The sequence below is a fragment of the Lynx canadensis genome, chromosome D3, assembly GCF_007474595.2.
Source record: "Lynx canadensis isolate LIC74 chromosome D3, mLynCan4.pri.v2, whole genome shotgun sequence".
Lineage (NCBI taxonomy): Eukaryota > Metazoa > Chordata > Mammalia > Carnivora > Felidae > Lynx > Lynx canadensis.
The window spans coordinates 59,350,349-59,374,059 of NC_044314.2; the positions used below are offsets into that span (position 1 = coordinate 59,350,349).

The 23,711-nt window shown below is 36.3% G+C and overlaps 1 protein-coding gene across 7 annotated transcripts in view; it reads left to right on the forward strand.

The window, feature by feature from the left end:
- Positions 1-22,635, forward strand: part of ANKRD12 (ankyrin repeat domain 12) — a 127,556-nt gene extending 104,921 nt beyond the window's left edge. For 3 of the 7 annotated variants that reach the window (XM_030292565.2, XM_030292562.1, XM_032595440.1), the window contains 6 exons: positions 361-5,075; positions 5,405-5,467; positions 12,767-12,865; positions 16,270-16,413; positions 19,071-19,166; positions 19,777-22,632. In XM_030292565.2, the coding sequence (XP_030148425.1) occupies positions 361-5,075; positions 5,405-5,467; positions 12,767-12,865; positions 16,270-16,413; positions 19,071-19,166; positions 19,777-19,962 (5,303 nt within the window). In that variant the 3' untranslated portion in view covers positions 19,963-22,632. Of the gene's footprint in view, positions 1-360; positions 5,076-5,404; positions 5,468-12,766; positions 12,866-16,269; positions 16,414-19,070; positions 19,167-19,776 lie in introns of all 7 variants that reach the window. The other 4 variants (XM_030292566.2, XM_030292564.1, XM_030292563.1 and 1 more) reach the window with 3 other exon arrangements.
- The last annotated feature ends 1,076 nt before the right edge of the window (positions 22,636-23,711 follow it).

Sequence of the window (23,711 nt, forward strand, 5' to 3'; positions counted from 1 at the left end):
TATTAAAATTTTACATAACATTAGTAGCCAATGTTTCCTCTGAATTCAGTCCCCTGGATTATAAATCTCTGCTTTGTATTACACATTTTTATATTATGTACCTTTGATATATGAATTGTGAGTTAATCGTATTGTTTGCTTTTAAAAGAATCAGGAGATCTCATTATGAAGCATATTATCTATAAAGGTTTTCCACAGTACTATAGCAGAGTTATTACATATTTTTATTACATCATTCTCATATTCTGAAATTTTCTTTCTGAATTGAAATAGTTACTATATATGCTATATTTTTCTCACAGCTTTATTTTTCTGACAATTGTCTCTTGACCAACAATAGATTTTCTTTTCTTATTCTAGATTCTGAAGAGGCTCGGTCTGTAAATCCTTCCAGTGTTGATGAAAACATTGACTCTGAGACAGAGAAAGACTCTCTCATCTGTGAAAGTAAACAGATAATTCCCAGCAAAGCACCTCTTCCATCTGCTCTTGATGAATATGAGTTCAAAGATGATGATGATGAAGAAATAAATAAAATGATTGATGACAGGCATATTCTTAGAAAAGAGCTACGGAAAGAGAATGAAGGTGAAGTAGAAAAGAATAGCTTGTTTGCAAAACAGGAGAAAGCTTTCTATCCTAAATCATTTAAAAGTAAAAAACAAAAGCCATCTAGAGTTTTGTATTCAAGTTCTGAAAGTTCAGATGAAGAAATTCTTCAGAATAAAAAGGTTTCTGCTCCATCTTCTGTCCCTGAAACATCAAATTCTGATACACAAACCAAAAAGGAATATGGAGTTTCAAATGAACACAAACAGAAAGGCAAAGTTAAAAGAAAATTAAAGAATCAGAACAAAAATAAAGAGAACCAAGAGCTGAAGCAAGAAAAAGAGGGAAAAGAAAATACCAGAGTAACAAACTTGACAGTTAATACTGCACTCGATTGTTCAGAAAAGACCAGAGAAGAGGGGAATTTTAGGAAATCTTTTAGCCCAAAAGATGATACTTCGTTACATTTATTTCATATTTCCACTGGTAAATCTCCTAAACATTCTTGTGGACTAAGTGAAAAGCAGTCAACACCACTAAAACAAGAACATACTAAAACATGTTTATCACCAGGAAGTTCTGAAATGTCATTACAGCCTGATCTTATCCGGTATGATAACACAGAATCTGAATTCTTGCCAGAAAGTTCAAGTGTAAAATCTTGTAAGCATAAGGAAAAAAATAAACATCAGAAAGATTTCCACTTAGAATTTGGTGAAAAGTCAAATGCCAAAGTAAAAGATGAAGATCATAGTCCAACATTTGAAAATTCAGACTGCACACTAAAAAAAATGGATAAAGAGGGTAAAACATTAAAAAAGCATAAATTGAAACACAAAGAAAGGGAAAAAGAAAAGCATAAAAAAGAAATTGAAAGTGAAAAGGAAAAATACAAAAATAGAGATAGTGCTAAAGAGCTGCAGCGGAGTGTAGAATTTGATAGAGAATTTTGGAAAGAGAATTTTTTTAAAAGTGATGAAACTGAAGATCTGTTTTTAAATATGGAACATGAGTCCCTAACATTGGAAAAAAAATCAAAGTTGGAAAAAAACATAAAAGATGATAAATCAACCAAGGAAAAGCATGTTTCAAAAGAGAGGAATTTTAAAGAAGAACGAGAGAAGATTAAAAAGGAAAATGAAAAATCTTTTAGGGAGGAAAAAATAAAAGACTTAAAAGAAGAAAGAGAGACTGTACCCATAGATAAAGAAACAGAATTCAGTTCTTTAGGAACAAATGCCATTGAAGAATCTATAGGGTTACATTCAATGGAAAAGGAAATAGAGATTGAAAAACAAGAAAAGCATGTAAAAGAAAGGGAAAAATCAGAAAAGCGGTTTCAAACTAAAGAAAAGGATGTTGAAAGAAAAAATTCTGAAAAAGAGAAGAAGATCAAACATGAGCATAAGTCAGAGAAAGATAAATTAGATCTTAGTGACTGTGTTGACAGAATAAAAGAAAAAGACAAGCTGTATTCACATCACATAGAGAAATGCCATAAAGAAGGTGAAAAGATGAAAAATATTACCACTATTAAAAAAGCTGACGATAGAGAGAAAAGTAGAGAAAAGATGGACAGAAAACATGACAAAGAAAAACCTGAAAAAGAGAGGCATCTAGCAGAAAGCAAAGAAAAGCACTTGATGGAAAAAAAAAACAAACAATCAGACAACAGTGACTATACTAAATCAGAAAAAAGCAAAAATAAAGAAAAAGACAGGGAGGTAGATAAAAAGGAAAAATCTAGAGATAAAGAAAGTGTAAATACAACTAACTCCAAACACTTCCAGGAAGAGAAGAAGTCAAGTATGGCAGACAGTAGTAAAGCACAACATGAGAAAACTTTATCCCTTAAAGAAAAAACAAAAGATGAGCCTTTGAAAACCCCTGATGGAAAAGAAAAAGATAAAAAAGACAAAGATATAGACAGATACAAAGAACGAGATAAGCACAAAGATAAAATTCAACTAAATAGTTTATTCAAACTAAAATCCGAAGCAGATAAACCTAAACTTAAGTCATCACCAGCATCAAAAGATACTCGACCTAAAGAAAAGAGGTTAGTGAATGATGATTTAATGCAGACAAGTTTTGAACGAATGCTAAGCCTTAAAGACCTAGAAATAGAGCAGTGGCACAAAAAACATAAGGAAAAAATTAAGCAGAAAGAAAAGGAGCGGTTGAGAAATCGGAATTGTTTAGAACTTAAAGTAAAAGATAAAGAAAAAACAAAGCATGTACTAGCTGAGTCTAAAAATAAAGAACTTACTAGGTCAAAGAGTTCAGAGTTGACTGATGCTTATACCAAGGAGAAACAGTCTAAAGATGCTGTAAGTAACAGATCACAATCTGTTGATGCCAAAAATATCATGAATTTAGGGAAGTCATCTTTTGTTTCAGATAATATCTTAAACAGATCTCCTAGATCAGAAAGTGAAAAACCAGGTCTCAGCTCTAGATCTGTATCCATGATTTCGGTTGCTAGCTCAGAAGATTCCTGCCATACTACAGTGACAACCCCCAGGCCTCCAATTGAGTATGACTCTGACTTTATGTTGGAGGGTTCTGATTCCCAAATGTCCTTTTCCCAGTCACCTTTTTTGCCAATTGCCAAATCTCCTGCCCTTCATGAAAGGGAATTAGATAGCTTGGCTGAACTGCCAGAGCGGATTAAGCCACCATTTACAAGCAGACTTCCAACATCCCATCTCCGATCATCTTCTGTAGAAGATGTCAAACTAGTGATAAATGAGGGGAGACCAGCTGTAGAAGTTCGAAGGTGTAGCATGCCATCAGTCATTTGTGAACATACAAAACAATTCCAAACAGTATCAGAAGAAAACAATCAAGGTGGCTTAGCTGTGCCAAGAGATATTTGTCCTTCTCCCAAACCTGAGGTGTCCTTAAATGTGCCTGAAAGAGAACTTTCAAATATGTCTAACATACATTCCAGTTTTGCAGCGTCTCCAACTAGATCTGTAAACAGCAAATATATTTCAGCTGATATAAATGTTATCAAGAGTACTGTTCCAGTGGGCACTTTAATGGACAGTCCTGTGCATTTAGAGCCATCTAATCAGGTTGGTGTGATCCAAAATAAATCATGGGAGGTACCTGTTGATAGTAGACTGGAATCCTTAAGCACCAGTGACTTTATCTGCCCAAATTCTGGTACACCTGATCAAGATTCTTCTGTTCAAGGCTTTTGTAATTCTGAAAACAAAATACTGAAAGAACAGAACACTGATTTTTTATCCCTGCACCAGACTGAACTGCCAGGAAACTCTTGTGCTCAGGATCCAGCGTCCTTTCTGCCTTCACAACAACCTTGCTCTTTCCACAGCCAATCACTTTCAGATGCTGAATCTATTTCTAAACATATGTCTATGTCATATGTTGCCAATCAAGAGCCGAGTATTTTGCAACAGAAAAACGCAGTTCAAATTATCAATTCTGTTTTAGATACTGACAATGAATCTACAAAAGAGGTAGAGAATACTTTTGTCTTAACAGATGTTCAAAAGACAGATGCCTTTGTCCCATTGTACTCTGAAAGCAGTGTTCAAGAAGCAGCACCAAATTTTGAAAAGGCTAATACTTTACCTGTATTACCATCAGAAAAAGACTTTAGTGGAAACGATGCCTCTTCCCAGCTAAATACACATTATGCGTTTGGCAAATTCATGTATAAGTCTTCCAGTGGCCATGAGGTTGAGAGTAGCACTTCTGATATTCAGGTTATTTCACATGAGAAGGAAAACAAACTGGAGAGTTTGGTCTTAACTCATTTGAATGATAAATGTGATTCTGATTTGTGTGAAATGAGTGCCGCGATCCCAAAAGGGAACCTAAATGAACAAGATAATCCAAAACATTGTCCTGAAGGTGAAAAGTGTTTGCTTTCCATTGAAGATGAAGAATCACAACAAAGCACTTTATCAAGTCTGGAAAACCATTTGCAACAGTCAGCTCAACCAGAGATGCATAAATATGGTCAATTAGGTAAAGTAGAATTAGAAGAAAATGCTGAAGATGATAAGACCGAAAACCAAATCCCTCAAAGGATAACTAGAAACAAAGCGAATACAGTGGCAAATCAAAGCAAACAGATTCTTGCTAGCTGTACACTACTATCAGAAAAAGACAGCGACTCTTCATCTCCTAGAGGAAGAATAAGATTAACTGAAGAAGATGATCCTCAAATTCACCACCCACGGAAAAGGAAAGTATCCCGTGTACCTCAGCCTGTGCAAGTGAGTCCCTCTTTACTACAAGCAAAAGAGAAAACTCAGCAGTCTCTGGCAGCCATCGTAGATTCTCTGAAACTAGATGAGATTCAGCCATACAGTTCAGAGCGAGCAAATCCATATTTCGAATACTTGCATATAAGGAAAAAAATTGAAGAAAAGCGCAAATTGTTGTGTAGTGTTATTCCTCAAGCACCTCAGTATTATGATGAATATGTGACATTTAATGGCTCATACCTCCTGGATGGAAACCCCTTAAGCAAGATTTGCATTCCCACAGTAAGTAACATCACTAAATATGCATCTTCAGTGCTGTCAATAGAAATATAATGCAAGTCACTTCTGTAGTTTTAATTTTTCTAGTAGCCACATTTTAGAAGGGAAAAAGAAACAGGTAAAATTAATTTTAACATTTTATTTAACCTAGTATGTTCAGAATACTATTTCAAAATATATCAGCATCTGGCTGGCTCACCTGGTGGAGCCAGGTGAGTTTGAGCCCCACGTTGGGTATAGAGATTACTTAAATAAATCCTTAAAACAAACAAAAATATATAATGTAGAAAAATTATTAATGAACAAGACATTCTGTATTTTTTTTGTACTAGGTATTTGAAATCTGCTGTACTTCTAGTACATCTCAGTTCAACCTAAATGGGGCTAACATTTCAGTAAGTGTTCAATAGCCATGTGTAGCTGTTGACTACCTTCGTGATCAGCACTGGTCTACGGTATTTTCTTTTTCCTTACCTGCTTTTTCTTTTGTCCCAAAGGAGGTATGCTTCTCTGTCTTTGAAGGGTAATTCATTTCCATGTGCTCTTGATCCCATTCTCTTCAGGCCTCTCTGGAACTTTCCTCTGTTGAGACACTATTTACTGGTGTGATTTTAATTACCTCTCTCCACTGGCCTTTATCTGCCCACTCCAAACATATTTGGGTCTCCTTCATGTTGGAGAAAAGAAAGTTATCCCATAACTATGCCAGTTTGTCAAGCTGTCCCTCTCTCTTTCACCACCTGATACTTTCTCTGTATCACTTCCTGTTCATCTCTTAAACCTTCTGTACTGTCACAGATCACCAGTGAGCTTATAATGCCAGATTTGTTGGCCTGTTTTTCTTTCTACTTGATCTTCGTCACATTTGACATTGTGACCATCTTGTTCATGAGATTTTCCTCTGCTTGTTTTTATGATGGTGCTCTCTTCTGGTTCCCTTGCTTCAATCTTTTATGCTCTCCTTTAATGACTTTTCTACCCACCCTTAAGCATCAGAGTTCTCTAGGAATCAATTCTTCAGTCAACTTTTTGTCATTATGGTCTTACCTATTCCTGTTGTTTTCAGCAGTCTTCCATGTGCCAGTTAGCCCCCAAATTCTTACCTAGTCATGTCCTCTCTGTTGACCTCCAGAATCAGATGTAGGTGCCTCCAGGCAGCATACCTGTCATAGGTTCAGTTCCACAGGAAGCAGACCCTAAACTATGCACAAGAGGCTTATTGGTGAGTGCTGCCAGGAAAAAATGTGAGTACATGTGTGAAGGAACCAGAATTCGGCAGAGTGAGAAGTTGAACTGAAATGTAGCTGCAGCGCTCATTTCAGCTGAGCCCACAGAAGGTCTGGAATGGGGTGGCCCTTCTGACAGGTAGCTCGCACCCAGCGAGGGCACGAGGCCTAGCACATGCCAACTGTCTTCCCTTCCAGTTTTCCTGCTGCCAGTTCCTAGAGAGGAACTCCAGTGAGAGCTGCCAGCCTCCTATATTCCTAGGACCTGGAGGCTGAGTGCCTCATTCCTGAAAGAGGAGTCTAACTGTGTGCCAAGCATCTGTTCCAAACTCAGACTCCCCCAGACCAAAAGAAATTATTTCTCTCTCACGTGCTCAGAAACCACTTTTTTTTTATTAGTGATGACACCAGAGTAGTATCCTATCAATTACCAAATTCTAACCATTCTACTTTAGAACTCTCTCTAGAATCTGTCTCCTCTACCACTGCTTTGTTTTAGGGCCCTCATCATTATCTCTCACTTAGAACATTACAGCCACTCTTTCACTTCTTTTTTTCCCCTACTCTCTTTCTGCAGAAGCATTCTCTTTTGTTGTTAAACTTGTATCCTTTTAAAAACAATAAAGGGGTGCCTGGCTGGCCCAGTTGGAAGAGCATGCGACTCTTGATATCAGGGTCCTGAGTTTGAGCCCTACATTGGGTGTAAAGATGACCTAAATAAGTAAAACTTAAAAACAGCAACAACAACAATAAAAAAACTGTTTCCCTACTTAAATATCTTAGCTGTGATTAGCTGGCTTCCCATTGCCTACAGCTTAAAATCCACATATAGTCATGGCATAACCTTACTCATTTTGTAATCTGACCCCAGTCTACCCCTCCAGCTCCATTTTCTCACTGCTTCCAAACTCACCCAATAATTCAGCCATATTTAATTCACTCTTGAATGGAAATCTCTTGTTCATTACTTCTGCTTAGTACTGTTCCTTCTACCTGAAATAATTGTTCTCGCCAGGCCTCCTTTTCTATCCTCTTCCGTGCCTTTGTTCCGGCCGTGTTGTCACCTCTGTGCAAAATCTTGTCAAAGCAGAATTGTTTTTTATCTTTCTCATACCTCCCACATGATATCATAGTTAACTGTTTACATGTCTGCCTGTAATCTGATTAAGGGCTAGGACACTATCTTGTAGAATGAATCCCAAATTTATATTCAGCTGTGAATACATAGTGGTGTCCATAACTGTGTTTCTAGCTGCTTGTGAACATCATCTGACTGTACCACAATATCCATAAAATCATTAGGTCCCACACTAAGCCCATTTATCTTACCACAGAAGTGCTCTTTTTGTCCTCTCTGATTTACTTATTATCGTTACCTGCTCTCTCATTTCCCAGACTGGCAACCCAAAATTCAACCTTCACGTCAATCACTAAGTCATGTTGATTCATCTTACTTCCTTTCCCCTTCTGTTTCTTACTACTGCTGTGTAAGGACCACATTAGCTCCGTACACTGTTCACTCACATACGTGAATATTGCATAATTAAATATTCAGAATATTACATAATCAAGTAATTCATAACCAAATGCTAAGCATTGTGCTAACTAGATCTCAGAAATCAAAATGGGCACCTGGGTGGCTCAGTCGGTTGAGCATCTGACTTGATTTCAGCTCAGGTCATGATCCCTGAGTTGTGGGATCAGGCCCCACATTGGGCTCCATCATGGAGCCTGCTTGCTTTTCTGTCTCCCATTTGATCCTCTCCCCCGCTCATGCGCTCTCTCTCTCTCTCTCTCTCAAAATAAAAAACATAAGGGCGCCTGGGTGGCTCAGTCAGTTGAACATCCAACTTCAGCTCAGGTCACAATCTCACCATTCGTGGGTTCGAGCCCTGCATTGGGCTCTGTGCTGACAGCTGGAGCCTGGAGCCCGCCTCGGATTCTGTGTCTCCCTCTCTGCCCCTCTGCTGCTCATGCTCTGTCTCTCTCAAAAGTAAATAAAAAAAAAAAAATTAAAGAAATAAAAAGAAATCAACAAAACAGGCATTCTGAAGAGTTGTCATGGATTCTAGTCTAATCTCTTCTGTCCATCTAGCTTTCTTACTGTCTAGGTACCTTATATATAACTCAGATCTGATTATGTGACTACCTGGCTATAAACATTTTTAGAGACTCTTAATGTTCTGTAAACCAAAGTCCCCATCATTGTCTACAGGTCTTCCCATACCTTTCTAGGCTTTTCTAGGTAGTTATACCCTACTGTACATGATGCTTCCCCAGGCTATTTTATACTGTTTCACATCATGCCTTTGCATGCCTTTGCATGGCTTTTCAAAGCCCAGTTCAGAGAAGAACAAAAAGTTAGAGACAAGGTGGTTCTTTAGTCCCACATCCATAGAATTTACCTGATGCTAGTGCTCTTTAAATCTTGAAAGACAAGAGATTTTTATATTACTCTACTACTAATAAGCAGTAATAGTAGATTTAAAAAAATAGAATTGTAAATTTGTCATTCTTTCAAATTTTCTCAATAAAATAATTTGTTAATAACTCAATACAAAGCTAATCATTTTGTTTCCTTTGTTTCCTCTTAAAGAGTAAAAAATTTTAACTGAAGTATGTTGTATCATAGGCTTGAAATACAGGTAAAAACATAACCTATTTAAATTAAACTTTGTACAAACTGTTTCACGAAAAACAGTTCTAATCCATGTCAGGGTGCCTTTTCAGTGCTGCCTGTTGAGAGATATACATGTATATTTGTATATATATTATGTGTGCATTTGATTATGATCACCTTTTCTTACTCCTTCAAAGATGATGTAATACAATTTTCTCTTGTAGCAGTGCTGGGGATACAGCTTTGATTAAATCAAAATTTAGTTATAGCAAATATTTCAAAAAGTACTATAAATAGAGCTGAAAATTTTTTCTGAGTGTAGTAGGTAATTTTTGTTTGTTTTTAATGAGAGTTATTAAAGAAACACAGCACAGTATAGTAGAAAGAGCAGGAGATTTCTAAGTACTGTACATAAGTTTGTCTGGGTTTTGCTACAAACCAGCTGTGTGATCTTGAATAATTCCTTCACTTCTCTGATTCTTAGTTTTCACATCTGTAAAACAATAATACCTACCCTACCTCAAAGCAGGTTGAAATAGTATATGCCATAACCCATTAAAAATTTTAAAACAGTATACAGATTTAAGAGGTTACCATTATTTTATCCATCTCAAAATAACTTTAAGGTTCATATTTACTAGAGTTAATATGCAAACCCCCCACCTCTTGTTCATAAAAAGCTACTTTTGAGTTTATTGGACTGAAACTCATTTGTTCAAAACTTAGTCCTAAAAAGTAAATCCCAGAATAACAAAGATCACTTTTACATACATTATTTTTAGTACCTTCCAATATGATTTTATCCATTTGTTTCCTCTGTCAGCTAATTGCCATCTTATTGAATTAATCTCTACATTTATGTGATCTGTTTATAGAACCTGTTAGAAATGTAGTGAAACATCTCCAAAGTCAATTTAAGTGTTTGTTCTTCTATCAGGTATTTTTCTCATAATCTAACCGGAATGCTGCTGTTTCTCCAGAGGAAATGAAACGAAGAAAAGTGAAACCTTAGGTCAGGTTCCCAAAAGGCAAATGAACAGGGCGAGAATAAAAGAAAAAGACTTGTCACATCATGGTATCCACTGTGGTCACTAGTACCGACACAGAGTCCCTACAGCAGGGGCACGAAGAGCATCCCTGGGAAGCGATCAAGAGATTTTTTTATTCTAGAGACTCCTGGGACTCACAGATCTTAAAAGACAAAATCCCCAAGCATAATTTACTTAAAGATAGATGAGGGAAACAGCAAAAGGAAAGTTTCCTCAGAAAGTCTCCATATATTCCTTTGGTGATTTTACCATTTCTCTGTACGTTGCTAGATGTTGGAAATTTCCAAATTTATGTGTTCTGCCCAAACCTCTCTCCTCAATTTCTTTTTTGCTAACTGGCTAGCTCCACTTGGATGTCCGTGAGCTCCACAAACTTAACATGTCAGCACTGAATTTATCCAAAACCCTTATTTCTCTTTCCTCTTTTCTCCTCCTGGGGTATCTCCTACCAGCTATCTGGCCCCCTCATGCTGGAGGACCCACAAGTGGTCATTAGCTGCTCCCTCTCTTATCCTTAATCATTATTTTTAGACCCCATCCCTTCCACTCCCTCCTTCTCACACCAGTGTCACAGTGATTTGCTTTCTTAATTTCTTGTCCTCCTAATATCTATTCTGCAGACACAGCAGTGAGCTGTAAGATCTTTCAATGATTCCCCACCACATACAAAATTTACACTGTGTTATACATACTGTCTGTTCCACAGCATGTTAATTAAATACATGGCGGGGGGGGGGGCAGGCTGGGGCAAGGTAGGGAGAGCTCATGGTCAAATAAGTTTGGGAAATGGGGCACCTGGGTTGCTCAGTCGATTGAGTGCCCGACTTCAGCTCAGGTCATGATCTCACGGTTCGTGGGTTCCAGCCCCACGTCATGCTCTGTGCTGACAGTTCAGAGCCTGGAGCCTGCTTCAGATTCTGGGTCTTCCTCTCTTTCTGCCCCTTCCCTGCTCACACTCTGTCAACCTCTCTCTCAAAAAATAAACATTAAAAAAAATTTTTTAATAAAAAAAATTTTTAAAAATAAGTTTGGGAAATGAAGCACCATTAATCTAAAAATAAATAGGTTTCTTAATTTCTGAACTTCTCAGAACCATTAAATTTAACTTGATTGTGAGACACCTGAGTGAGTACATATGTACAATGTTTCTCAAACCCACTTGTTCTTAGAACCATTTCTTGCAAGTCATGTTTGTGGGCTCCGTGTTCTGTGGAACACACTTTAAGAATAGCTGGTTAAAAAAAAAAAAAAAAAGCTGGTTTACAGAACGCTAATGACATTGCCCCTGCTGATCCTCATGTCCCACCATTCCTTCCCTCAAAGTTGATATCCCAGGAATTCAACTTGTAGTTGGCTCCTGACACCCTACTATCTCTTTGTTTCATGAACTTGATTATGCTATCTTTTCTTCTGGGAATTACCCTCCCCTCTTCTTTCTCTTCTTTTTTCCCCCACAACTCCTTTCTCTTAACTCTTGATTCTGGCTCTTCCTTTAAGATGCAGCCTCAGGCATTAAGCCTCTCCAAGAAGCTTTCTCTGACACCCCAGGCTCAAAGGAGTAGATACTCTTCCTCTGGGTGATATAAAGGAGGCCTTTATGGTTTTGGAAAACTTTAAAACCATAGCACTAAACTTTACTGTTATTCTTGTTAAATTTAAAGATGGTTAGAAGACACAGAAATCAAACAGATGTATTATTGCAGTTAGAGGCATGAAAAATAATCCACCGCAATAAGTTATCTGTCCTATAGAATTTTCCACCACATTGATTCAACTGAGTGAATCCTTGTGATAGGATTTAACCTTTTTTTGGACCCCCATAATTCCTGTAAATTGTTCACTGATGATAGAGTCCCAGTTAGATACAAGTTTGATTCTTTGTCTAGAGCTTTCTGTATATGGTGTTATAGAATTCCTTAAGCACCACATCAGGAAGCACATAGAATCTGTTTGTCCCACCTTCTGAAGAGTCAGAAGTCACCTAGGTTCCCACATGCTACCAAAACATACTGAGATACCTTACTTTGCCCCAATATGCTGACAGTAGTTAGAAGCTAGTCAGGGGTGGGAGGAGGAATATAGATATTCCAAAGGGTAGAGGGAGAATATTAAAAGGATCACAGATGTCTCATAACAGTAGAGCACATGCGTAGATGGAGTTGGCTTCCTTAACTGCCAGCTTCTACCAGAAAGCAGTCCACTTTAATAGTCAAATTAGAGATGAACCAACCGCAGGATTTTTGAGTATGGATGGACAAAGAGGGTTTATCACATGCAAATAAAGAAGTTATCAGAAGATAATTCCTTCTTTTTTAAGAAGTCTTAATTCAGTAAATGTAAAGCGCAGCACTTTAGCATTTGATTTTTACATGTCAACAAAGAGACTTACCATACTGAGACTCAGACTGCTGTAATGTTTACGACTATTTGCTTGGTGTTTTTCTGTTTTTGTGACCATCCGCGTGCGCCCCCCCCCCCATATGTGAGCTGGCACTTATTAATGCTCTAAAATGTGTCTCTGTAGTCAGGAACTTCCTTAGTCTTTCTGATTTGCTCTTTGAAATTTGCTATTGCCTCTGAATTAAAACATCTGAATTTACCAGTAAGTTCTGCTGTGTTTCAGACCATTGATTGGGAAGTAACAACCAGTTGGATAATCGTTACTGTATTATCTAATTCAGAGAACATCAAAACTTATGTTTTCATTAAGTGATACACTAAGAAGTTTAATTTTATAAGAATAGCCCATTGTTGTAAACAAAACCTAATATTTTTAACTATATATTTTTTAAAAATTAGATTACACCACCACCTTCACTGTCAGATCCACTTAAAGAGCTTTTTCGGCAACAGGAAGTTGTAAGGATGAAACTACGTTTGCAACACAGTATTGAAAGGGTAAGAAATGTTTACATTTATGCTAAAAATAACATTTATATTAAAAATATTTTAACAATAGATTATAACGACCTATATTATACATATACATACATACACATACACAAAACACACACACAATTTTCTTAGATTTTCCTTCTTTAGAACCATTTTGGGAAATGGTTTGATTTTGTTGTCTTGTTCCTGTGCAGTTAGATGGGGAATTTTTAAACCTGTTTTAGGGTAGCTGCCCCTATGTTATGGTTCATGTTGAGTGTATTTTTGATGTATAAAAATCTCTTAATAATTTCTTGTTATCATTTGTTGAACTAAAGCAGTGAATTCCTAGTTAGACAGTTGGATTTCCAAGTTTTGGAATTGTTGCTTGATACCAGCTCCTTTAGTGCAGAATACTTACAAAGCTGTGCTTAGTGTTCCTTATAGGTCTCCTTTCATATTCTAGTTTCTGGTGGTTAGTCTGGGCATGGAATGACATGAAAAAGGCTGCTTATTTAGAGAAATCATGAAAGTCATTTCACTTAGATTGACAAAAATATAATACCTTCTTAATCTTTTGGGAGGGTCAAGGATTCTGGAACTTAATATGAGCTGTGATCCTTCAAAGAGGTAAATATATACTCATCCAAACCTAAGTATGCAATTTCTTTAATTCATACATTGATTCCCTAGGGCTCAGGTTTTTAACTTTTTTTGTGTCCTGGGACTTCTGTAACAATCTGGTAAATATAAACCTTTTCTCAGAATTATGTTAAATTAATAAACTTACAGCATTACAAACAGAACAGTAAATGAAAGAAGCACTGATACAGATCTTACAACATTGTGCATGTCAATGAGTGGTTTGTTCTCAATAAGAAGTTAGGTCGTATAACATGTCAATAGCTATTTCAACCACCAGGCATGTGTCAAGCCAGTTGATAACATATTTTTATCTGTGCATCTATCCATGCTACAAAAGCCATGCTGCCTTACAGACAGTTACGAATTCTCATTTGAACAGTGCAATTTTCCAAACTTTAACAAAGAGTAAAAATGACTCCCATCCATTCATAAGTTGACCAACAAACAATTTAGAATTGCAGAGTACTAGAAAGCAATTTAAAATGCCTGACCAATGTGACAGCAAACAGTGATACCATTTGGGGGCAATACCTGCAACAATTAAGAATTGAAAATCCTTGTGATTTCTGTGGATGGCAAAGCTGCAGATACTTCTGATATTACTGTGGTTTGTGGCCCATGTTCATAATTGAAAAAATGCCAGTTGGCAGTTGGTAAAAACAAAGATCTGATTTTTCCCGTTCCATGTTCACTTTGAGACATACATAACCCATGCTCTGAAGACATTGTTTGAGAAGCTGTGTTGCAGAAGTTCAAGGACACAACATTAAGTGGACTATTTAGGCTGTCATTCACACAGTATATCTCTGTGAAGTATTTTAGCAGAAGGAGTCTGACTTCAAATAATCTATTTCTTGGGGCACCTGGATGACTCAGTCGGTTAAGCATCTGACTTCGGCTCAGGTGATGATCTCATGGTTTGTGAGTTCGAGCCCCACATTGGGCTCTCTGTATCAGCACAGAGCCAACTTCGAATCCTCTGTCCCCTTTTCTCTCTGCCCACCCCCCCCCCCCACTCATTCTCTCTCAAAATAAATAAACTTAAAAAAAATAATAATGTATTTCCAGACCGTGTTAAGGGATTTTTGGTTATTGCTCTTAATCTCTATACAACTGCAACCAGTTTTTTTAGAAAACTTTTCTTCCAGCTATTTTTTCTTAGTATCTGTTTTTGTTTTTGTTTTTGTTTTTTTGGATATTTTATCACTTAAAGTCCCACCTTAAACTTGTAGTTAAATTACTCCTAAGTGTTAGACTTACCTCTTCTCTTTTGTGTATCATTTGTCACATCAGAATTTAAAAGAGATTAAATAGGACTGTGTTTCTTTGTCTTTTCACTAAATTATAAATACAGCAAAACTGTACAGCAGTACATACGTGGATATAAGGCCTGCATGCTCCAGTAGGGGAAGGATAAAGTTCTTGTCAAGTTGAGGGAGAATGGGGAACATGGTGGGGAACAAGACCAGCCATACCCTGAATATTCTCTTAGCCTAGCCTGCCAGACAAAACCCACAAAATGATAGACATCTTCTAACTGGAGAATTCCTGGACTCATTACCTCTGTCTTTGAAGTTCCAGCCGTCCACAGTTCCCAGAGTTGTCCTCGTTGATGTTTAAGCCAAAAAAGACCGTTACCACCAGATGGCACAACTCTATAAACCAGTATCACGATGGGTTGAGATCTGTAGCTACACCCTAGGAATTCCCAGTCTGCTAAATGCAGAAGATCGCCCACATCATTTCATTAACTTTATGATAGGGTGACTCTGCATATTACATAATTGGAGGTTTTGCACCCCACTTAACACATTTGAAGGCAGGATTGCACTGTCATTGCTAGAGGTTTAAAATTAGCATCAAAGTACAGTGTTTGTTTCTGTGAAAATATTCATTATAAAACAAGCTGCTACCACAACGGCACACCACTTCACACCCATCAGAAAGGCTATAATTAAAAGATAATAACGAGTGTTGGCAAGGATGTGAAAAATTGGAACCCTCACACACTGCTGGTGGAAATGTAAAATGATACAGCTGCTGTAAGAACAATTCGGCAGTTTCTGTCCAGGTTAAACATAGAACTGCCATATGACCTAGTAGCTCCACTTGTTAATTACCTAAAGAAACAGAAACTATGCATCCAAACAAAAACTTGGAGGATGAATGTTCATGGCAGCATTATTCATGACAGCACGAAGGTAGGAACAACCCAAAAGACCATCAGCTGATGAACGGATAAATAAAACGTGGTGTGTTTGTGTATGGGAATATTATCCGGCCATAAGAAGGGATGAAGTACTGATGCTGCACACAAATGAACCTTGAAAACATGTGACATGAAAGAAGCCATTCATAAAATACCACATATTATATGGATCTGTTTGTAAGAAATGTTCAGAGTAGGTAAGTCCACAGCAACAAAAAGCGTAGCGGTTGCCAGGGGAAGAGGAGGAATGGGCCACGACTAGTGATGGGTATGAAGTTTCTTTTGGGTGTGATGAAAATGTTCTGAAACTAGTGGTGATGGTTGAACATCTTGGTGAATATACAAAAAGCCACCATTGTACATCTTAAAAGATAATTTTTAAGAAGAGACTGCCACTTTTGGAAAGAGCATTTACTTAATACTTTTAGAACACTTGGAATTCTCAAATCTCAAGCTTTCTGTAAGAAAAAACTACTCTGAGATTCAGGTTCTGTGGTACGTTTTAAGTGATCTTATCTTATTTGAAAAGCAAGTGATTGAAGAATTGTTTTTTTTCCATTCTTGGTTCAACTAGGAAAAACTTATTGTATCCAATGAACAGGAAGTTCTGCGAGTTCATTACAGAGCTGCAAGAACATTGGCAAATCAAACACTGCCATTTAGCGCGTGCACTGTTTTACTGGATGCAGAAGTATACAGTGTCCCACTGGACGCTCAGGTAAAGTGCCAATGATACAGTTAAAATTTTCCTAAGTACAGTGTGTTTTTGTCATCTGTTTCCATAAAAGAAACTTGAATTCAGCAATCAATAAAACTCAAAGGAGAAAAACACCTCTTAGAGAATAAAGCACTTCCAGATCACCTGATCCTCTCTTTTCCACAATCCTCTAAACATCAGCGTTATCTTATAAAAGCAGATATTTATAAAACCAATACATGTTTGGAATAGTCCCTTGAACATAACTTGTAATTTGTTTCTAAAAAGCCTTTTTTTTTTTTTAACGTTTATTCATTTTTGAGACAGAGACGGAGCATGAATGGGGGAAGGTCAGAAAAAGAGGGAGACACAGAATCCGAAACAGGCCCCAGGCTCCAAGCTGTCAGCACAGAGCCCGACGCGGGGCTCGAACTCACAGACCGCAAGATCATGACCTGAGCCGAAGTCAGACGCCCAACCAACTGAGCCACCCAGGCGCTCCTGTAATTTGTTTCTAAAGTGGATGTTTACACCTTCAAGCATCTGGAAAACTACTACAGGCGTATTAAATTTCTAGATGGCTAAAATAGGGCCAGGTTTTTTGTCTTGATCTTGGATGTTGCTGGAATAAATATAGTTGTGAAGAAAACTGTAGTTATATCTTGGATAAAGTTTAATACCACATATAAATTATACGAATTTAGAACCAGACATTTCAGTGGTCAGAATTTTTGTGCCTCGCAAACCAGAATGAAATTCATAGGTCATAAGAGAGAATATAATGATGAAAATAGGGAGTGTAAGCACAGTCAGTGAAAGATTATCATAAAAAATACTAGGAAATGCTGTTTTAGGTCAGACAGTCTAGAAATACAAATGATACAGGGTATATTCCAGAGAAAATTACCTAGTTCTCTCTGGGCTTTTTCTCATCTGTTTTATAAAAAAAAAAAAAAAAAAAAAAAAAAAAAAAAAAGATTAAACTAGATCAGTAGATTTCAGACTTTCTTAAAATCACCAACCATTTTTATCCAAATGAAAGTATTCAGATATTTGAAAAAGCTATTAAGAATTAATTGGATCTTGGGGCGCCTGGGTGCCTCATTTGGTTGGGTGTCTTGACTTCAGCTCAGGTCATGATCTCGCCCTCCGTGAGTTCTGGCCCTGCGTCGGGCTGTGTGTGGACAGCTCAGAGACCGGAGCTTGTTTCAGATTCTGTGTCCCCCTCTCTCTGCCCCTACCCCGCTCATGCTCTGTCTCTGAAAAATGAATAAACCTTAAAAAAAAATTAAGAAAAAAAAAAGAATAATTGGATCTTAAGAAAGAACTATTTGACTCTGAGGAAATAAACACTGGAAATGCCACTGAGGGACTTTACATAATACAGCTTTAAAGAATTTAAACAGAAGAATGAGTGATTTTTAATAACTGAAATGAACAGTTTAATTGTGTTACTAAAGGCTGGACTAGACCATGTACTATTTTGAGGTCTTTTTTTTTTTTTTTTTAACGTTTATTTATTTTTGAGAGAGACAGAGATAGAATGCGAGCGGGTTAGGGGTAGAGAGAGAGGGAGACACAGAATCCGAAGCAGTCTTTTAAAGTTGCGTGCAATTATAGAGTAATGAAATTAATTTTAGGACAATGTAAATCAAGCTACAAGGAAAGTCTTTAAGATTTCTAGTTCAGAATGGTTGAGTAAACATACCTGTTTATTTTTTATTTCTCCCAAAACTTATTGAAATAACAAAAGACATGTCAAAATAAAAACTAATCCATAGCACAACTGGAAATCGAGATGGAAGGCCACAGGATCAGAACACGTTGACATTTCTGATAAAATGACAGATGAGAGGGGCACCTGGTTGGCTCAGTCAGTTAAGCATCCAACTCTTGATTTCAGCTCAGGTCCTGATCTCGAGGTTCATGGAATTGAGCCCCATGTCAGGGCTCTGTGCTGACAGTGCAGAACCTGCCTGGGTTTCTCCCTCCCTCCCTCCCCCCGCTCCGTGTCTCTCTCTCTCTCTCTCTCTCTCTCTGCCCCTCCCCCATTCATGTACACTTTCAAAATGAGTAAACATTTTTTAAAATGTTAAAAAAAACGTACTCCTTCCCGTTTTACAGAATAGAAAATTGAGAGTACATAAATAGTTCAAGATCACACAGTAAGACACAAAGCTGACGTTTGAATACAGCCTCTCTTAATTCCAAAACTAGTGTTCTTAAGAGTTGATCCAGAATTTCTTTATGGTCGCTCCAAAATATTGGTCCTGGAAAAAATGTTGGCCTCAAAGTCCTGTCTCCCACCTTAACACTCTTTCTCCCTACATATGGTAAACATTAGCATTAAAAGAAGATGTGAAATCAAGTATACTTGAATAAGAATGTCATAGGTGTGGTACTTAATATAAGATGCCTTTTTTGAGAATCGTCTTTGACTCACAAGGCAATAGGATTCTATTTAACAACTAAACTCAGCTTCCTAGAAATTCTGGTAATAATCTGTCTATTCAATATGGAACTAAAGGCTTTATCAAACTTTTTAAGTATCCAAATTATATTATTATCCTTTTTCAAAATCTGTTTCCATCATTCCATCACACCATAGAATGATAGGATGGCATATAGGTTTTAAAGTGGGTTATTGGGTAGTATTAACTACTTACATTATTTTTCAGTCTGATGACAGTAAAACTTCTGTGAGGGATCGCTTTAACGCAAGACAGTTCATGTCTTGGTTGCAAGATGTGGATGATAAATTTGACAAATTAAAGGTACGTATGTTTAGAAATTCAGTTTAAATGGATGCTTCCCCCTTAAATGGAAATTGCAGATCTGTTAGAGAGGAGTGACTAGGAAAGGAGATAGCAGTTAGGCATCCTCATGCCAGCTATAGTCAGAAGGTAAAGGAAAATAAAGACCACAAGTTCCCTTTTCAGGACCAGTGTAGTAAAAAACGAAACTGTCACAGAAGCAGTTTCTAAGGGGCATCTTCATGCTTACTGTCCAAAATACAAGTCTGGTTATAGTTGTAACGTGAAAGAATGGGAGAGCGATAAGAGAAAGGATACGTCCTGCAAAGTAAATTCATAAAGAAAATTATTTGGTTTGAGATTTTGAATCATTTCAAAAATCACTTCCTGGGTGTTCATGATTCTTTGATAATTTGAAATCTCCTTCATTGAAAGAGCAGTTTCAAGTTAAAGTCTGAGATTAGACACTTGGAAAGTTGCAGACCCAGAAATAGCATATAGATACAGACCAGGTAGAGCAGAAATGGATGTGTAATTCAGACACTCCTCAGAGAGTCTGTGGATGAGATTAATTTTTAAACAAAGCAAATTTAATAGAGCAGTCTCTTAACTCTTCTCTTCTTTTCAATAGACCTGTCTTTTAATGAGGCAACAACATGAAGCTGCAGCTTTAAATGCCGTCCAGAGATTAGAATGGCAGCTCAAACTCCAGGAACTTGATCCTGCCACCTATAAATCTCTCAGCATTTATGAGATCCAGGAGTTTTATGTTCCCCTCGTTGATGTTAATGATGATTTTGAATTGACTCCTATATAGCAACCGTTACTTCCGGTGGTATCGTCTTAAACTGATGCGGCTCAAGAGTCTTAAACTGTGGAACACTGCCTTTGAGAAAAATACTGCTATTCTGCCTTTACAGTTGTTGAGTAAAGTTTGACTGAAGTTGGTTATGTAGTAAACACTGTCATTTTGTAAACAATGAAAAGAGAATTATTTTGGATCCAAGGTCCAAACAGTTTCTAACTGAAATCTATTATTTATATTGGTGAGAGGTAACTATTGCATTAGAGCATGTTGGCCGACTGAGGGAGATACTTTAAAAGTTGAGAATCTGCTAACAGCACCGAAAGTTGTTAGCACTCCTAAGTAACAAGGTAACCACTAGTCTTCAGATCTCTTTCAAGTTTTATTAAAATCTGTCCGTAAACTAAAAGGTTCAGTTCCTACCAAATAGTTTCTAATGTGGAAGAAAAACATGGCACAAAATTTCTTCAGTTTATTATATCTGTAAATTAACTGTACAGTTTTCTTTTCAAAAGTTTTAATATTGTCTTCCTTTTTAATAACTTATTTTATACATATTGTGCAGATGTAAATCTTGTAATTAATGGTCAGAATGTATACAAAGGGATTGGTAGTCAAAACATGTACAAAGAAATAATTGTAAAACTGTTCTGTCTGATGTTTTCTTGGACCAAAGTTGTAGTTTGTATGGAGTGTAGTGGTGTGTTCATGTAGCAAAACTTTTAAATAAGGCATGCATGTGTTTGAGTTAGCTTGTTTTCATCACCATAACTGTAAAGGTTGTGACTTAGTTGTACTGCATGCTTCCTATAATTTAACTCTCTCCATAAGCGATGCCTAAAGTAGTGTAGGGTGTTTTCATGCCAGTCTCCTGGGATAGTACCTATGACTCACTATGTTGGACATATTATTTAGAATTAGTCATACAAAGAAACAGCTCTTTTTTCATCTCACGGTAGAACCTGTTCCCCTCTCCCAAAATGCCTTTGAATGAAAATTCTGAAATTGTAAATGTCTATTTTAATACTCAAGTATGAAAGAATCTGTGAATATATGTAAATATGTTTAATAAATTTTATTGGTCATGTTAAATCATTGTAAAACTTTTTTACATTGCTTAAATATAATGTTTTAAGCTTAATAACCTTTGCACTTTTAAAATAAAAACAGTACTCAAATCAAAAAAAGAGCTACTTGGTAGTCCAAATAAATACAAGAAACAGGCATATTCCAATCAATCTCTGCAGTGTTTATGAAAAATTGATTAATATGTTGTATTTTTTCCTTGTATCAAGATGCAAAATGTAATTTTCAGAATTTTATAATTAAAATAAGATTTGGTATGATGTTTTTAATAAAATAATTAGCAATATACTTAGGAAAAAGTCCAGTTTCTCCTATACAGTGAGGTAGATTAAATATTCAGGAATATTTCAGATCTGAAATCTAAACTACTTAAACATTTTTGAAAGGAAAATTAGGTTATATGTAAAAGTGAACATAAGTATATGGGATAAAATCTACAGAACTTCCCACAGTACTTTCTTGAATTATAAACTAATACTGGATGTTTTTTATTCTGGTAGAGAAAAGTAAAAAGCATATATATGAGGAATAAAGTGACTTAAACTTAGCATGCAAGTTGGAAATCCCAGCTAATGGGAGAGAATGTAAAAATTGAAGTTTTTGAGTGCAAAGGTATATATTAAGCTTAGGGGTTTTTGAATTTTTACGTCAATTTATATTTTAATTCATACTGTACTTGGCATGCGCAATAAAGCAGCACGTGTAAAAAGTACACAGTGCAAGGACTTTGTTATAAAGGTTGGATGTAGTGTTCTTTAGAAATTTAGATGAAAGATTTGGGCCTTTTTTTATTGGACAAATGGGGCCAAGAAAGGCAGGGTAGATTTTGAAGCACTGGTTTTGTTGAAGTTAAGTTTATTAAGGCTGGGAACATGAAAAGCTAATTTATAAAAGCAATACTTTTTAATATGAAAAAATTAATGCAAATTTTGTTTATACTTTTGCCGAAAAATAAAAAACCAGATTATTGAGCATTGAAGTCATAGAAAATATGAGAGGGATAAATGTATACAGCATTTTGTTCTGAGGGTCCAACTGGAGAAGGGGGAGAAAAATCACTCCTTGGCCAAACAGAACAAGCTGCAGAAGAGAAAAAGCAAGAAAGCAGGAATCTGGCATATTTTAGTTGTCCCAGCTTTTTAAGTACTAACTCCAGTTCTCACCCTCTTCAGTGGTGCCTCAAGTTGCTGGAGCCTCTCTGCCATGATTCTGCTTCTGCAGATTTCCTTTGTAAAGTGACTCAAAGCTAATCGGATAGCTTAAAAGAAAAGTGAATGTCTTCTTGGTGGGAATCTATACTTAAGTAGTTAAGAGCTTTGATATTAAAGATTTTCTGAAGCTCTGAAATGCTAGGAAAAAACTTGGAATGGGGTATATACCTAAAAAGATTTAGGATTCTGAAAGAGAAATAAAGGATGGTTAGTTTAATCAGTGATTTTTTTTTTTTAACTATTCAAATATCATGAACAAGATACTAAATTGTACCTAAGGATTTGTATTTCTTTAAATCTTGTTCTAAATCATATCTGTTTAATAAATGACTAGTTGATATTTGTGCATGTTATTTAATAAAGAGTTATATTTTTATAGAAAAAATAAGAGTGAAATGTGTGCTAAATGTTTTTTTACTTTCCACTTCCATGTGACTCGAAGCCAAACAGCAGTGGTTACCTGGGCAGTAGCAAAATTGCAGAAATACTCATCTTGGGGAAACAGCCTTGGAAGAATAGTTCGTGTCTATTCAGTAGTAATGTCTCAAAAATGAATTTTAAATGTTAGATATGCTGCAAACTTCATAACCACAAAAATTTCAGGCAAAGCCTCAGGAGGCTCATTTTAATTGATTTAAGAAGTATCCATTTATTCTAGAAATTGAGTGCAGTGCTAAATTTGTATTCTTAGTTATCCACAAAGTTAGCAATATTTTTTATTCTATCTCTGACACAAAACTCCGAAGTTTTTTATATAGAGGAAATTGACTTCAAAACTCATGAGACAGTCTTATCTTTTAGTATTTTTAAAGAGAATATTTTCATGATTTTTTTTAAAGTCCTCAAATATTTAAAGCAAATAGATTGTTAAAAGTGATAGTCATCTTTGGAAATGCTTGTAGGAAGTTTAATTGATTAAATATCTTGTAACTCATTTCCATGGTTGCTCCTTGACACTATAGTCTCCATTGTACCTGGAATGGAGTTACAACGCCTCCACAGTAGTAGTTACCCAAAATATTTAGAGTCAGTAAAACCAAAGTTCATAGGACAAACTGAGGCAAATACAGTTTAAATAATTCCCTTAAAATAGCGAGGAAAAAAAAGTACCTGGAATTGTAAGTATTAGCATAAAAACTGAAAAGTACATCTAGAGAGACTGACTTTTTCCAGTGATTAAATGTTAAATGCTACACGGTATCTGCAAATAATGTAAATTTTTTATACATGTGCATATCTCCTGAAGAGAAAATAACATACAAGATTATTTACCTAAAGGTAAACACAGTCTTCGTTGCAAGAGGACTCAGTTTTATTAGATGGATTAGTTGCACAGAATGTAAGATTATTTATGAAACACATTTAACTCTATTGATGACTTTTTCAATGCCTTTGAAAAAAAACTATATGCCATATCAAAATCGCTGAGTAGACCTAGAAAAAAGGCTTTTAGGTGGCCACCTT